We start from the raw sequence: 17519 nt of genomic DNA on the forward strand, positions 1-17519 counted from the left end.
TAAGAAAATAACCAAATACAAATTAAATAGTTACCATAGGAAGGTCCACCTCAGTGCACAGGCAATAACTGCCTGATAAGGAAATATTCACATCGCATTGTTGCACAGTGCACATTCCCAAATGAAGCTTTTACTGTTGGAACAGATAGAGAAGGCAAGTTTCCATTATAATTTATTAGTGAGCTTTGTTATATCAGTGGCAGCCTGGTCCAATAAGTCACCAGGCCTCCCTGAGCTGCTTTGGAAGAGAATTCCATTATCCCTGGATTAAGGAATCAATGAATTGATCTTCCCTGAAGTCCCCGTGTTGCTCTTCATGTGAACTATGCTGAGTAATTTGTTACGTAATTATAGACAATGGGGAAAATGGATGTGAGATCTCTGTTGTATTCCCTAAGGCTATTTTTTTTAATGAATACGTGTTTTGCATTTGATGTCGCTCCTTGTAGCTTTGTTGAAATGTCTCAAAGCGCTTTAGAATACACTGTAAACTGAATTGACTGTATATTTTGTGGACGAAATGCGGCAGCCAATTATACGCAACAGTGTCCCACAAACAGTCGTGGATTGAGTGACCAGNTTTTTTTTCTCTCTCTCTCATTTACGGAAACACGCTGATTCTCTACCTGACCCAGTCCCATTCAGCTCATTCAGAAGTGCTCTGGCAAAGTCTCCCAGAATTTGTTTTGGTGGGTATTGGACATGGTTTCAAAAAACAAAACAAAATAAAAAAAAGTTTGTATCTCAGTGTAAAGTCAATGTTTTAAATAAGATCCCTTGGAGGTGGATATCCTATCTGGAGTGGTTTTGAAACAGTACCATATAATATAACACAAACGCAGAAAACAGTCCCGATTCAAATAGTAACTCCTCTTTTTGTCTTTTACAGTCAGACATCTATGAGAATAACATCCTGATTTTAGTTTTCCAACATTGAAAATAGAATATGTCCAAAAACCTTAAATAATATATTTTTAAAAATCCATTCCAACTTTACATATGACCGTATCAACCCTGTTTAAATTCAGATTAGGCCTTTTTTATTGCAATTTACTTCATTTTCATATATATATATATATAATATATAAAAAAAAGCAACAGCCAGTCAGCTCCTTTCCTTTTTAAAAACTGTGGGAAAGTAAGTAAGGGTTTGCTTCCCAGATCTTTTCCAGTCAATGCAGCCTTTGCGTATAATTACTGAGAATCTTAAAACAATAGGTTTGCTTAATGCAGTGAATAGCCCACCAAGGAAGGAGGTCAGAGACCCAGATTATTGTACTGCAGATGGACCACTGGGATCTAAAGTCAACGGGCATCACAGATAGACATGACCAGTCCTGGAAGTTTAGAGTCAAAGAAGGCAGATTCTGCAAATGGCTATTAGTCTAGACTTTAGCATCTGATAAGCGGGTCAGTAACTTGGACTGGTATGACTGCCAGTGTAGACTTGAGATATCAGTTTAATAGGCAGTAAAGTGAACAAGTAGACATGGCAATTAGCTGCCACAGTTTTGCACTGCGTACGGTTTTGTTTCGGGAAGGGTTTGGAGACCAGTCTTCACCACGTTCTACTCGGAGAACTTGTGAATGTCATTGTGCAACGTGTAGTAAGGGTAGGAGATCTCATTCTGATGGGGGCAGTTGTAGTGGCAGCGGCACTTGTTGATCCACATCACGCTCTTGGAGAACGTCTCACCGTCGTCGCAACGGAACCGGACGTGAATGGTGCGGGTCTGGGAGGGGGTGCAGCACCGGCCGTCGGTACAGGAGCCACACCATCGCGGCTCGTAGCTCCTCACGCTAGTACATCCCGCGTACGTGAAGTGCACAGGCTCCTTGGCTCTCTTCATCCTGAAGCACTTCTTGCCTTTCTGCAGACAGACAGAGAGAGAGAGAGATAGAGAGAGAGAGAGAGAGAGAAAGAATTAAATAAAGCACTTCACAGGATATATTGTACACTAGAGTGACTGCGTTTTGTGGGCGAGCACATTTGATACAGCACCCCTTCATGTCACAAGGATGCCTCTAAAGCGTTTCACTCGATATACTGTAAATTGTAGGGCTGTGTTTTGTAGACAATTGGCAGCCAATTTGCACCACAGCAATACCCTGTTCCACAAGAGGCCATGAACAGAATTGCGAACCACTTGACTGTTTCCACTTCTAATGTATGAAAATGCATTGAAACACATCTTTTCCCCACCCACCAACTCACTCAATTTACACGGCGTTCCAACGAGCAGAGGGATAGAAAAAGACCTGGTGGCTGGGATGAGAGAGAAATTCACACTCGGCTGTAGCAGATTGAGGTCTGTCACCCGATGGCTATGTTTTAGACAATACAGCTTACACTTAATACAGCACATTTCCTCCATCAAGAGGGTGCCTTACGGGGTTATAAATAGGATTTTTCATGGGTTCAGTTTGGTTCAACTTTGCTTAAGTTAAATTTCCGAATGAGCGTCTCATCAGGACTAATCGATGCAAGGCTGCACATCTTTCGGCAATAACAACACGGTACTGATAACAACACGGTGTGGGGGGTGGATTGATCTCTTACCTTGAGGTTGGTGTTGGTTGAAAGGCCGCAGGGACGGAGTTGGCACAAGCGAGTCTCCTTCATCAGTTTGCACTGAGGATTGTCATTAGTCACTCTGGTAGAGATACCGATGCCACAGCTCTTAGAGCAATGGGACCATTCAGTGGTCTGGACTATGCACCTTGGCCTGTCTGATTTCTGTTCTTGGGCTTGCAATCTCCAGGCTGTTGGAAGAGAAACGAGGCTTCATTTAGAACACGTTCTTGTGACATGCAGCTATGTGGAGATAGACGTGATACGCAATTTACTACAAATAACAAACAATTGCACGTGTTGGGGAGTGATTGGAAGGAACAAAGGATCTGTGAAAAACAGTTACCTGGTTGGATATTGATCCCCGCTCTGACCAGGTCCATGAGCTCGTTGCTGGAGAGGGGTTCTGCATCGGGCTGGTCTTCAATCTCTTCATAACTCATCGAGTCATCCGCTTCCTCGGTGGTGTCACCAGAGTCTTCGCCAATGTGATTGCTGTCACACATCCACTCCTCGCAGCACTGACCTGATATTTTCACCAACTGAGGTTTGAGGCAATCCATGGTGGGGAGGGAGAGCTCCTGGGGACACAGGGGCATACAGCCCACCACTGAATCAATGCAGGTGCACTGGTGCTTGCAGTTGGGTTTGAAGTTCTCTCCGTTCTGATAGATATTCCCGTTGAACGCACATGGCCTTCCTTCGGATTTTGCTAAAAAAAAACATTGAAAGAAAAATCCCATTAATATGCGGCAGGTTTAATCGGACGTCTGACATTTAGAGACTTGAGGAGTCGTCCGCAACAGCAACTTGACACTGTCAGGATAGCACCGAGCCTGTGGCTCAACACAATCTGCTCCCTTCATCATCACCAACAGCAACGACAACATGCATTTATTATAGTGCCCATCACGCAGGGTAGCTTCCCAGAAGTTAGTGCGAATAAAGCCATCCAGAAAGAACACAGGCTTGGACTCTGGTCCTTGCTGAGTTCAGTTCTGACGATGCATTTTACCTGGAGATATCAGGGCAACAACAACATCAACTTATATAGTGCCCGTCACCAGAAGCAGTGTCCCGGAGCGCTTAAGGGTAAGGTGCCACCTCACCCGCAAACAGTAGCGATCAAGGTGCGGAGGCCACCGCGTGGATTCATTACCTCTGCAGATGCCCCGCTCAGTAACGTCACTGGTGGCATAGTTGCACTCCAGTCCTTTGATGTGGTCGCAGGGCTCCGTGGGGCTGCAGTCCTGATTGAACTGCCGTGCGCAGATCTTACAGCAGTTACAGCGGTCGAGGACCAGGCTGATCCCCGGGGTGCAGCTCGGAGGGGCATCAGGGCAGTGACACTCCGCTGGACAGCTGCTCGCCACCTGCATCGGGGACGCAAAACACACAGTCAATTGACTTTGCAGTATATCCTGTGAAGCGCTTTGAGACGTCTCAAAGACGTGATCAGGCGCCATATCAACAACGTGATTACAAATCAGTCAGCGTTTCACACACACATAACACACCATCCAACCCGATTCTCCATGAACCTACAAGATGACATAACCAGTTTAGCTCCTGAATGAGGTCCATGAAATTGTAAAAGACTGTTGAGTTTCGTGCAGATGTAGTTACAGCGTGTAGTCGAGATGAATGAAAGAATGATCTTAGTTTAATATTTATACTGTTATTGTAATAATACGGTCACTCAATCCACCACTGTTTGTGGGACACTGCTGTGCGCAATTGGCTGCCAAGTTTCGTCCATAAAAATATAGTCAATTCACTTTGTAGTACATTCTGTGAAGCACTTTGCGACCTCTCAACGAGGTGATAAAGCGCTGTATCAAATGTAAGGTTTATTATCCTGAATGGATGCGGACAAAAAGCCAGTACCCAGATCGGCTGTCGGTTCACAGTAACAGGAATACCTTCCAAAATAGACCACAACATGTTTGGCCTGACACAATAAAGCGTTGCTCTCTTGTGGCACTGCACTGAACTACACAGGCAACAAGGTCTCCGAGTCAAAGTACTGAGATGCTGTGTATTGCCTACAAATTCACAGTCACTACACTTGACAGCGATTCCCTTCGATGAGCTTCGAGGCATTTTGACGTAGCAGGCGTGCTATCAAATGCAGGGCTTATCATTGCTGAATACTGAGCTGACAGCTGGTCTCAGCCTGGCAACATTTATGGACTTGACAACTTGGCTTCTTGCCTTGGGTGAGGGAGGGGGAAAATCAACCATTGTTCCATGCACTGAGCGCTATTCAGTGTCCCCCCCACCGCACCATGAGACATACAGTAACATGCGAGAAAGAGTCTCAGATGATTGTGCATAAAGACTGTCAGCACAGCGAGAGATCCTTTCCAAATGTTGCACTATTCCTGTCATTGCCAGGAAGGCTGCTGGTGACCATGGTTTCATAATTGGACCCAACAGTCAGCTTAAACGTACGCAGCCTATGACCACTCGCTGTCCCGCACACTGTGCCTGTTCCAGCTTTGACACATTACGGCAGAACTGGATTTAACTCAATGTTTATCTCACTCCTTCAGGATGAGGCCGTATTTAGAGAGGTGGAAACATAAGGTTATGCTGATTCAAACAGATATTACAGTAGTGTATGGCTGTGGAGGTTTCTGCACTGTTGCTTGCCAGGGTCCCAGTGCCAGAAAGGGATCGGCTAAGGGAATTAACCCCTTAAGGACTGTACTGCGTGGTACAAAAGCCATCTGAGGGCTATCACGGTGAAACATTCAATTTAACTGTATTATTAATTATTAAAGCCTATTCACTCACTGGTGGTCAGTAAGGAAACACAACAGCCAGTGACGCTCATTGAGGCTCTGGCAAGCGATGCTGTAATGTTTTCACAACGCAAAAGAGAAGACACGTGCTCAAAAAGTAAAGCTTGTGCTCCTTCTTTATGAGAGCAGCGGGACATCCCTTTAAAAGAAACTCACGGGGTTTCAACCTACTTAGTCAGCAGGAAATAACAATCCTTGCACGTGCTGTAGCGCCTTTCACCTCGGGAGGACATCCCAAAACTCTTCACAGCATTTACCGTAAAGAGTAATGTCTGTGTATTTTGTAGACAAGAACAACAAATTGCATTTGGTGTTTGTAGAGCGCCTTTCACGTGGGGGAGACAAACGGATTAAGCAAAAAAAGGGTTAACAGTTGTGGTATGTGCCACGGTTGGAGGAGACGCAGTCTTTCGAGGGGTTAACCTGGCTGGCAACAAGCGCATTAAAAAAAATGGACTGAGCTCCAAATAAAGCATTGTGAGCTGACAAGCAGCCTGGCCGACTCTGATTATTGAGGTTATTAAGCATGGTGGGAATCACATTCAGCCTTCTAAAAAGCTCTTTGTTCACTCAGCAACTTGGAATCCCCATGTGTAAGCCTGACAGACACTCAGCGACTCTGTAAAGCCTGTGGTATTCCAGGAATGTGTCCGAGTGCATCTCAAAACGCCAGCCCATTCCAGGTGAGACGTTGCTATGCTTTGGTGCGCCCATCTCTAAAGGGGAGCTGTCAGTCAATGTCAGACAGACACAGAAAGACCAAGCCAGCAAAATAGGACGGGAGGGAGAGTTCACACGATCTGTGCGCAGAGTTTTCTTTTACCTCGGGAAAGCTGGAGCAAACCAGACCTGGAGTTAACAATGGTCTAAGGATTAGAATAATATTAATCCTTGCATTTGAACGGCGCCTTATTACTTCGTCGAGACGTCTCAAAGCGCTTCACGGACTCTACTGGAAAGTGAATTGACTGTACATTTCGTGGGCGAAACGCGATTAGAATGGACCAACAACCGAACTTTTTGGGGAACGAGTGGAAACCGAGTTCAGACGGAGAGAGAGAGACAGAGAGAGAAAAAATTCAGGTTTGGGACAATGACCCATTACATTTGTAACAACAACAAATTCACACAACAATCACAAAAGTTAGTGTCAAATCTGCTCTGAACAGTGCAGCGCTGAGTTAAGATGGGAATGGAAAGCCAGTGCTTTTCTCAGCACGTCTGAGGCTCGAACGGTGGCTGGTCCTGCTATCAACTGACCCTTTTCACCCCTTGTGCCGGGCGCACGCAACGAATCTTGTCGGACAATCTGCGTACAAAGCACACAGCGAATGGTGCAAGGAGCCACCTTGAGAGAGGAGGAAGTGCCTCTATCTCTACATCCCTCTCGCTCGCTGTTGATGGCTTCAGTATAAGTTAGTCCTTTTACGTCTCAGCTAAAAATGCCCGGGGTTAGGGGTGGGTGTGAATGAAAACGTTTTAGGGTGGGTGGGGGTCTCCGAGGTAATTTAAAGCTGACTGTTCAGCAACACTAGGGAGTAGTGTTGATTTGGGGGCAGGTTGGAGACCTCAGTCCACACACACACACACACACACGCGCTTATTGCAATTGGACGCAGAGCACTGCTCAGCTCCTGGCGAATGAGACAGCAGAGCGGGGAATACAAATACTTCTGAGTTTCACTGTCAGAAGCACGTTCAGAATGCTTTCAGCGTAAATGGGGCAGAGGAGCTTAAATGGGAGTGGGGGGGGGTGCGGAGGGATTATTTTGACAAAAAGAAGAGAGGTGGCTGGAAATACTGTATAACACAGACCGGCATAAAAAAAAAGGCTGACTGAGACACATCACAAAAGAGATTGCGTTCAGTTTTTTTTTCCTTTTAAAAACGGTTAACAGTTCTGACTTTTCTCACTCCCAGTAATGAAGGGGAGGGAGAATACCCTCCGCCCCCCCCCCCCCCCCCCCACACCACCCCCTCCTTTAAATTGTAGGGTTCAGTTAGGAAATTAGATTTCTTAAACCTTTGTTGTAGAATAGATTATTTTAGAAAATACACACGTGAAAATTCACCAACAAAACCCATTTACTGTATATTCTGTGAGACGTCTGAAAGGGGTGATAAGGCACTGTATCAAATGCACGGATTATTATTGTGATTATTATTATTATAATGATGATAACGACGAAAAGGGGTGAGGGTTTAATGCGAGGCGTTCTGAAAGCTATTCAGGCGCAGTAGCCTGAGAATGTGGAACAGTTAAAAATTTCTCAACCAAATTCACGAGGCAAAGATGCTTTTTTTTAATATAAACACAAACAAACCCAAAAAAAAGTCCCATCAGAAATGACCCGAGTGAAAGAAACATTGGCAATTCTCGGAGCAAATCACTGAACAAAAAATAATAATCCTTGTATTTGATACAGCGCCTTATAATAATAATAATAATAACCTTATCGTTCGTCGAGACGTCTCAACGTTATCCGCAGCACATATTGTAAAGTGAATTGACTGTTATTAACAGAATTACATTTATTCTTTTTAAAATGGTTAAGAAAAGAAGACATCGAGGGATATATATATATATATATAAAAAAGGAATAATAACTTACCAGAGGCAACCAACAGAGCACAATAAGGGTTAGACACAAGTGTGCTTCCATCTCTCTCTCTCTCCTCTCTCAAAACTTCAGACTCCCCCCCAAAAAAAACTTTTTTAATATAAAATAAGTCACTTTTTTTTGGAGGGAAAGGGTGGGGGAGGAGATGGGTTGTGGATTGTTCAAAACAAAGTCACGCACATATATATATATATATATGTATATATATTTGCCGGAAAAAAACAGCAAAAGTCGTCCAAAAAAAAAAAAGAGAAAAGAAAACAACGACAGAGAAAAGAACAGAACAGAACCAAAACCCCAACCCCTGTGTCACCGATCACTGTTGCCCGAGAGCTGAGCTCAGGTGGGATTCAGGGGAACAGAACCACTGGGAGTTTCATACAGTGATATACCTTTACACTAAATAAAAAGCGATCTTCGAGAGAGAAAAATAAAATATGTCTCTCTCTGTGTCTCTCTCTGTGTGTCTCTCTGTGTGTCTCTCTGTGTCTCTCTCTGTCTGTCTCTGTGTCTCTCTCTGTCTGTCTCTGTGTGTCTCTCTGTGTCTCTGTGTCTCTCTCTGTGTCTCTGTGTCTCTGTGTCTCTCTGTGTCTCTCTGTCTGTGTCTCTCTGTCTCTGTGTCTCTCTGTCTGTGTCTCTCTGTCTCTGTGTCTCTCTCTCTGTGTCTCTCTCTCTCTGTCTCTCTCTCTCTCTGTGTCTCTCTCTCTGTCTCTCTCTGTCTCTCTCTGTGTCTCTCTCTGTGTCTGTCTCTGTGTCTCTCTCTGTGTCTCTGTCTCTCTGTTGTTTGTCGCTGTGAGTGAACAGCAGTCGAGGTTTTGTGCTAAGTTTTGAGGATCAATTGGAGGTGTTCCCCAGGTTTTGCTCTCTGTCTGTCTGTGTCTCTCTGTCTGTCTGTGTCTGTCTGTGTCTCTCTGTCTGTCTGTGTCTGTGTCTGTCTGTGTCTGTCTGTGTCTCTCTGTCTGTCTGTGTCTGTGTCTGTCTGTGTCTCTGTCTCTCTGTGTCTGTGCGTAATAGCGCGTGTGGTGTGTCACTGGCGAGTGTTGCTGTAACACCGCGGGTCACATTCATTCCACACTCTCGCCTCGACTGCTGTTTATATAGAGAGGTTCGGTTCTCCCCCTCTCCCCTCCTCTCCCCCCTCAGCCCTCCCCCTCTCCCCTCCTCTCCCCCCTCAGCCCTCCCCCTCTCCCCCCCTCTCCCCCCTCCCCCCCCCCCCCCGGGTCCCCACGTCACTGACTGGCGGCCTCGGAGCGCAGATCCCCGGCGCCGGGACCCAAACACCAACCACTGTGTCACAGCCACTAACACACACTCACTCACACACACACTCACACACACACACTCACTCACTCACACACACACACACTAACACACACTCACACACACACACACACTCACTCACTAACACACACACACACTCACTCACTCACATACACTCACAAACACACACATACACACACACACACCTACATACATACACACACACACACACACCTACATACATACACATACACACACATACCTACATACATACACACACACCTACATACATACACACACACACACACACCTACATACATACACATACACACACACACCTACATACATACACATACACACACATACCTACATACATACACACACACACCTACATACATACACACATACATACATACATACATACAAGTACATACACATGCATATACATATACGCATCCAGACACACACACACATACATAAATACACATACAAACACACACATACATACACTCCAATGCGCACACACACACACACACACACACAGACACACACACATAATCAAGTTTTACCAAAAATATTCACAGTTTAACTTTCAAATGGAATACACTATTTTTGGATATATATATATATATATATCCAGTGTTTGACACTGTGCGATTGTGAAGCTTTTTATTTTTCTTCTTATATATATATATATCCAAAAATAAGTGTTGCGTTGTTACAAATAAATTCCCCACATTGTTTTGTTTTTCCGCCCTTTAAAATTATCTTTTGTGAATATTTGTTCTGATAAACAGAACTGAAATTCAAAACTATATTTCGATCCTCACAAAATAATCCGGAGCAGGTTCATTAAATACAATTTCTAAAAATCACAACTTGATTTGGGTGGAAATCCCAGTTGGATTTTCATTTAAATTCATCATTTTATAGCCGTCTGTTTGACACTGTGCGATTGTGAAGCTTTTTATCTTTTCATTTGAAAAAAAATCTCTGCCATGAAATAAATGCTAATGTCGCGGTTTTCGCTTAAAAAGTATTCAATTGTGAAATGACTAAATCAATATTAAAAGCAGCCGAAGCTCTCTGAGGGAATATTGCTGATGTATATCTGCTCAATTGGGATATAATTTAAATGTGGTCCAAATGCAATCTCGTGTTTGCCTTTTCGGACACAGATTAATAAATAATATTTGCAATGATCTGCACACAGACACACACACACACAGACACACACACACACACAGACACACACACACAGACACACACAGACACACAGACACACACAGACACACAGACACACAGACACACACACAGACACACACAGACACACACACACACAGACACACACACACACAGACACACACAGACACACAGACACACACACACAGACACAGAAACACACAGACACACACAGACACACACACACACACACAGACACAGAAACACACAGACACACACAGACACACACACACACACACACACACAGACACACACACACACACATAGACACACAGAGAGAGAGAGAGAGTCTCACAACCTTAGCGACAGAAAAAACACACCCAAACCACCAAGAGCTGAAATTAAAAGTATGCCTTTCTTTTTTTTTCCCCCGAACCGAAAAACAAAAATCAGAGGGGCATCGTTGAATGTTTACATTATGATACATTGCTTCGTCTCCGAAGCGACAGAGTGTGTTTTGCAGATAACACGAATTCCATTCATTCCGGGAGTCCGGCCCCAGTGAGAGAAAATAACTTGTTCGGTTGTCTCAGCCCCAGGCGCTGCGGTATTAGACCTGTGATGGGAGGTGGCGCTGCTCCCACAGAGCTCCAGTGGTGTCCCCCACAAACCCACTGCAAAAGGCAGATCGTGTGCGTGTGTTTGTGCGTAAAAACAGTTTGGTCACTCGATCCGCCACTGTTTGGTTTGTGGGGCCGCTGCTGTGATCGAGCAAATTGTCTGCCCCGTTTCGCCCACAAGACGCGCAGTCAATCCAATAATAATAATAATAATAATAATCCTTGCATTTGATATAGCGCTTTTTTCACGTCGGGAGGACGTCCCGAAGCGCTTCACGGAACACACTGTAAAGTGAATCGACTGTATATGTGTGGGCGGACGCGGCAGCCGATCGCACGCAGCGATGTCCCACAGACAGTCGTGGATTGAAAATGACCAATTTAATTATTGTTTTTGGTTTCTGGAGGGATTATTATTAGGGCTCTGCGTGGAGTAAGGAAACTTGCCCAAGGTTTCGCCCTCTGCCTGGAATTGAACTCAGGTCTCTCGCTTGCAAAGCGAGTGCTCTAACCACTGAGCTACAGGACTCAACGATTGCCAGCGTCACGCGCGGGCTGCGTTGCGCTGTTGTCCAGCGGCAGAGCTTCGCCTGGAAAGAAGACAATCGAAAGGAAATGACCGACGCGTGTTTGAGCTGGCGCACGTTGGTGCTTCTCGTTGTGCCACCTCCTTAATAAACCCGTTCTGTTCAAACTGGTTCCTGCAAAGTATACGCAGGGAACGAGGAGCAGCTGAGAACCCCAGCACCGGCTTCATCTTGACACCAGCTGGCGCACGGTTGCAGCCGATGCAAAGCGAACCCTTTCTGCTCTGAAACTAGAGTGTAACGTGTCTCTCTGTCTGCTCTGCGGGAGGGAGTTTGCTCACATCCCCCAGTGCTGTTGCACAGCTGACTGCCCTGTGCTCACAAGATCTCGAGACACCGGTGTTGTGTTTCTGCGGGGTGAATATGACGCCGACACTAACTCGACAGCAGAACTTGCAGAGAAGTCCCGTCGCTTTATCCTGGGTTTTCTCATTGCACTCTTTTCGACCCTGTTCCAGAAAAGTGCATTGCGAGAAGCACCTGCCTCGTTCCGTCACCACCGCTCTACAGTCAGGCTGGCCCTCCGAGTTATAATGCAGTAATAATATCCCTTGCGTTTGACTCATTGTCTTTAACATCAAAACATCTCAGAGTGCTTCACGGGTAAATTGCTGCCAAGTTTAGGGACTGTGTGTTGGCCGGGAAACGGAGGTTCAGTGTTTGAGTCTCACCTGAAGGTTGCCGTGTCCAGAGGTGAATGCCTTGTCCCATCACCATTTGGTGTCACTTCCCCCCCCACTCATCCCCACACCCCCAATTCATAGAAAGTTTACTCTTCACTAAAGGTGGAGCTTAACTGCTGGCACAAAACACAAAGGGAGCGCTTATGTTTTGCTTAAACTAGATGTGAAGGGAGAGTGATTGTGGGGTGCGGGGTGGGTGGGGTGGGGGGAGTGCTATGATACATAAGAAGGGGCTCAGGGGTTTTGATCTTCCAGATCATATGGGGAGGGTTGGAGTTATGTTGAAGGAGAAAACCTAACGGACAAAAAAGTGAGGAAAACGACTAGATGAAGAGCAGTAAGATCTCAGACAATCCTAGCTAGCAAAACCAATTGAGAATGTGAGCAAACTCCGGCAGAGCAGCCGGAAACAGCCAAACAGAAAGGTTAAATGGGCTAAAGATCCTCATTCATCCAGACTTGTGAATTACCTAAATCAATGGTCCTGCGGTTACCGATTCACTGACGAGTAGGAATCAGTTTTTAACTGTTTACTTTATCCAAACATCTTAGAATTAAATTTTTTTTTAAAAAAAAGCTTGATCGGGTCTCCTTTCATTCACACAACATTGATGCTAATACAACAACAACAACAACAACTTTAATTTATACAGTGCCCTTCACGTGGTATAGCGTCTCAGAGTGTTTCACAGTGGCACAGTTTGACACGAAGCTGGAGAGAAAGGAGAGGTGACCGGAGGCAATGGTGAGCCTTAATGTACTGTGAACCTTAATGTTTTCATCAGTCCTCCATTTTCTCAAGCACCTTTTTAAACTCCACCTACGAGCATTCCCTTTACTTTGTTATCATAGAGCTCCAGGAACTCTGGTACATTGGGCAAGCTAGACTTGTCTTTAACAAATGCATACCGATTGCCACTGATCACCCCCAGGTGAGTATTAAAGTCATCCTGCATTGTTGCTTCTAAACATTTGTCCGCTATGGGTATTAGGGTGTAACGAACAGCCGTTAACTGGCTCATCCCTTTGTCCTTTCTTGAACAGAGGTGATACGTCATCAAAACACCAGTCTTCTGGCACAACTTTCCTGTTTGAAAGATTGTGGTCAGAACCTCTGCTATTTCCTCTCTGACTTCCCTTAGCATTCGAGGATTCTACCCTTAGCGCCCCCCCGCCCCCCGGTGGCTTGTCCACTTTGAGTTCTGTCAATGTTTTTTTTAAACTAAAATTTCCTTTCTCTGAGTCTTCTAAATTGTTCTGCCTCCTCTGCTCGTAGCCTCACATTCGCCTATGAATGCACAGTCACTACATTTTGCAGTAAATCCCATGAAGGTGCCGGATCATTATCTGCTATGAAAATGATACCTCTCGCTCACTCGGTCCCTCACTTGGTCCCTCACTCACTCACTTACTCACTCACTCACACCAATTGATCTTCTGGACGTCTAAGTACAGTTAAACACGTACCGAATACAATGAAGTAATCTAAATACAATTAACATCATTTTTCCACATGTTTCAGTTGTTGGTCATTGCACTGCAGAAAAAAAAACGCCATGGGGGTAACAGGACTTTGTGGACACCCTATAGATATTGCACGTCCGGTGACAATGGATCCACAGGACAGCCATTTTCAGGGGAGAACAGAGGTGTGTTCGGCTCTGATGCCCTGTATAGAAGCACCCCTGGGGCTCATACTGAGGCTGATGCCCTTGGGAAACCCTACCCTAACATGATTCAAAGCCTTTCCAAGAAAACAAGTGTGAGTAACTGAGTAACTCCTGGAAAATGTATCTCCCAGACATGAAAGGAGGTGTGGCCACTGATGTGTGGTTGGATTGGGTTGGGTTTAGCAAGGGAGCAAGGAGGGGGAGAAAAGGGTTCATCAATGACATGTTTGGGATTATTTCCACCCGCTTAGAAAAGAGAGAGGAGAGAGAGATTCCTGACACAACTTGCATGGTGTCATCACGGATCAACATCACAGATCGAAGCCAACACCAGTTTCATAGAAAGCTTTCATGTTAGTCACTCACTGCTTGTCTGAACAGGAAGATAATGTGTTCTTTTCTTCCCCCACAGACACCCAAAGGACTCGCAGCAGAATCAGCTTTCTAGGATTCATTCTGAGACGGTTCAAGTATTGCCATGTGCCCTCCCAAACTCCCCCCAACACAACACACACAATCATGGACCACAGAATAAAAACTGCGGGTTCTCTCTCCCCACTCTGTGCTTTTGTGTTGGGAGTGGGAAGTGGAGGGTAAGAGTCTTTTAGGCTTGACAAGGAACTTGCATTAACACCATCCAGTCAGTTTGAAATCTGGGAGAGATATTTGCCATCATAGAGAACGTTAGAAGACATAAAACTCAGTTATAAAGGAGATGGTGTGTTCCAGAAAGTGTGTTAAGAGTGAAAGAGTGTTACATTGAGGGGTTTGTCAGCGTTACAGTGAGAGAGTATTACAGTATATCAGTGATGCAATGAGAGGCTGTGGTGAGGGGTACAACAATCTTTGCGTTTGACACATAGCACCGAGAATATCTTGAAGTGCCTCATGTGGTTTCTGTGAAGTTTAGTTACCGTGTAATTTTGTAAGCACACCACACACTCATCTAGATTTTGGATTGTGTCATATCATAACTTTAGCAATGTCCCAGAAACAACCATGATCAATTTTATCTGGAGGATTGTTGACAAGGACCATGGGGGAAAGTGCCAACAGGATCACTAATGTCCACCTGAACAGGTAGACAGAACCTTGGGTCAATGTCTCATACAAAGGATGAAACCTCTGACAATGAAACACTCCCACTGAACTGTCAGCCTAGATTGTGAGTTCAAAGTCTTGACGTGGCGCTTGAACACACAAGTTACTGACTCATAGTAGAGGATGTCAAAGACTGAGCCTGGTTGAGACTTGAAGGCTCCACAATGGTGAGTAAGCAATGCTTCCAGATGATGGTGTCATTTTTTCTGAGGTTATCGCATTGACACAATCCAAAATGTAGATGTAGCATGAATTGGTTTTCAATGGGCTCTTTTGCATTGCATTCCTCAGTGATGATCCTTTAATTTCCAGTGGCCGTATCCGATATTCCGTTTTGATAAGGTATTTACGTGCTCTGAGATGCTGTCCGACGTGGAGGGCACTATGGAAATCCAAGTTGTTGTTGCTGTTGTTGTATTTAACGTGAGTTTCTCTGAAGGTATTTAACATGAGTTCTCTTCCTAGGTTTTCTAGACATTGGGAGTGCAGTGGGTAGGAGATGGGAATGTGCGGTTGGGGAGAGGATTTGGTACTGTCATGCCTCTTTGTTAGTTGATCTCCATGGGAAGCATTTCAGATCATTATCAAGGAGCTGATATTTGCAGTTGAGTGAGGCTTTGAGTAGATCTGCAATGCGGCGTGTCTGACAATGTTTATGTTACCTCACATGAAAGGCTTTGACTTTTGGACGTGTTGCTTCAATCTTTCAATCCACGACTGTTTGTGGGACACTGTGTGCGCAGTTGGCTGCCGCGTTTCGCCCACAAAATATATACGGTCAATTCACTTTACAGTCTATTCTGTGAAGTGCTTTGAGACGTCAAGAAGACATGAAAAACGCTATATCAAATGCAAGGATTATTATTATTATTGTTGTTATTGTTATTATTAAGGTGGCCATGAGCCTGGCTGAGGATGGATCAATGAGTGTCTGCAATTCCTTTTCTATGGGTGAAAGCAACTTCACCCAAGGTCTTGCCACCCATGAATGCTTCGAATTCCATTCGCACAACAAACCCCATTTGTTGGTGAGTCCAAAGTGAATGGGATGGGGGTCATAATTGTGAAACAGTGACCTAAAAAGGGAACTTAAGAGGAACTTCCTTACACATGAGAATGTGGAAATCTCTGTTGGAACCATGATGGGTAGATGAGGGTGAAAGCCACAGAGAGATATCGGGGCGGCGATTCTACGCAATTCCATTCTGTGTAAGTAGGGGAACAGCTGGGAGAGAAAAATAAATCAACAAGTAAGGTCCTAGAAAAAACAAGATTCTTCAGGGCATCACCTTTCTCTAAGTGTGAATCATCTTCTCTGTTGGGGGGGGGGGGGTCAGCCGGGTGTCTGACACAGGCGGAAACCTATCACCATGATTAAGAGTATCCAAACCCAAACTAGAGTTCCAACCATCCCACCTGCACATGGAAATTCTTGTGTAACACCCACCGCCCGCTTCCAACTCGTGATTTTCCAAATCCTGCAACATTTGTTTGTTCAGTGAAAACAAACAGAACAAATCTCTCAAGGGAGTACTTCGTAGATGGGAAGAAATCTTGGGTAAATCTTCAAATAAGCCGCAGAGTGATGTTGTTGGAAGAAAACATGTCCTAATTTGCGAAGGTCACAATCTCTGCACTTTACAGTAAAGCCTGCGAAGCGCTTTGAGACGTCCACCTGAATTGAAAGGCGCCTACATCAAAAGCAAGGGCTATTTTCAAACCAGCATTTGTTGGTAAACTGGTGGCACTAAGAACTTTACTGCAAATCATTCGTGCCACAAGCCGGTGTGACTCATTCATCTCCTACCACGTGGGCATTTTTTAAAAACTTGGTTTAGCTAACACAATGCATTTGCCGATTGTTACAGGTCTGCCAAGCGGAAAACTGGGGGGGGGCTCTGCATCGATGAACCTTTCAGATGAGACATTGAAATAGACATCTTGGAGCAGCCCCCCGCAATGTATATTTCACCCACAAAATACACAGTCAATTCACTTTGCAGTATATTCTGTGAAGCGCTTTGAGACGTCTCAATGATGTGAGAACTAGCCAATGACAGGCTAGTTAATGTTCAGCACAAACGGCGCATGTGATGTGAAGCTGCTTTAAGCTCCTCAGTAATTGAGTGAGTGAGTGAGTGAGTGAGTGAGGGAGGGAGGGAGGGAGGGAGGGAGGGAGCAGATGGACGGATGCTGCATTGAGTAACTGCCCAGTGTACATCAGGAATAATCCTGATGGAAATAATAATTGGAAGTCATAAATTCTCATCGACCGCAGGCGGCAGTTCAAAAATAAATTTGTCTCCTTTCAACTTAATCTGCTCGCCGTGGTGGGCCCAGCCTTACAAAGGTCCATCAGTGTGGGATTGGCACTGAGCCCTGGGCAGACTCCCCTGAGGGCCACCGTGCAGCTTCT

The 17519-nt window shown here is 45.0% G+C and overlaps 1 protein-coding gene across 1 annotated transcript; it reads right to left on the minus strand.

Annotated features, from left to right (window-relative positions):
* Positions 1-1110: 1110 nt before the first annotated feature.
* Positions 1111-8078, minus strand: LOC103183076 (CCN family member 1). Its single transcript, XM_007900339.2, has 5 exons — positions 7992-8078; positions 3732-3945; positions 2919-3284; positions 2561-2763; positions 1111-1871 (listed from the first exon to the last, which is right to left on the minus strand). The coding sequence occupies exons 1-5, from the start codon at positions 8040-8042 to the stop codon at positions 1569-1571; spliced, it is 1137 nt and encodes a 378-aa protein (XP_007898530.1). The 5' UTR covers positions 8043-8078; the 3' UTR covers positions 1111-1568.
* Positions 8079-17519: the final 9441 nt, after the last annotated feature.

This window comes from Callorhinchus milii, unplaced genomic scaffold (genome assembly GCF_018977255.1).
Source record: "Callorhinchus milii isolate IMCB2004 unplaced genomic scaffold, IMCB_Cmil_1.0 Scaffold8, whole genome shotgun sequence".
NCBI classification, from domain to species: domain Eukaryota; kingdom Metazoa; phylum Chordata; class Chondrichthyes; order Chimaeriformes; family Callorhinchidae; genus Callorhinchus; species Callorhinchus milii.

Coding starts and splice junctions, on each gene's coding strand:
- LOC103183076 (XM_007900339.2), bottom strand. CDS start 8,042: ATGGAAGCACACTTGTGTCTAACCCTTATTGTGCTCTGTTGGTTGCCT. Junction 2,764..2,918: donor GGGGATCAATATCCAACCAG/GTAACTGTTTTT, acceptor CTCTTCCAACAG/CCTGGAGATTGCAAGCCCAA. Junction 1,872..2,560: donor CAACCAACACCAACCTCAAG/GTAAGAGATCAA, acceptor GTCTGTCTGCAG/AAAGGCAAGAAGTGCTTCAG.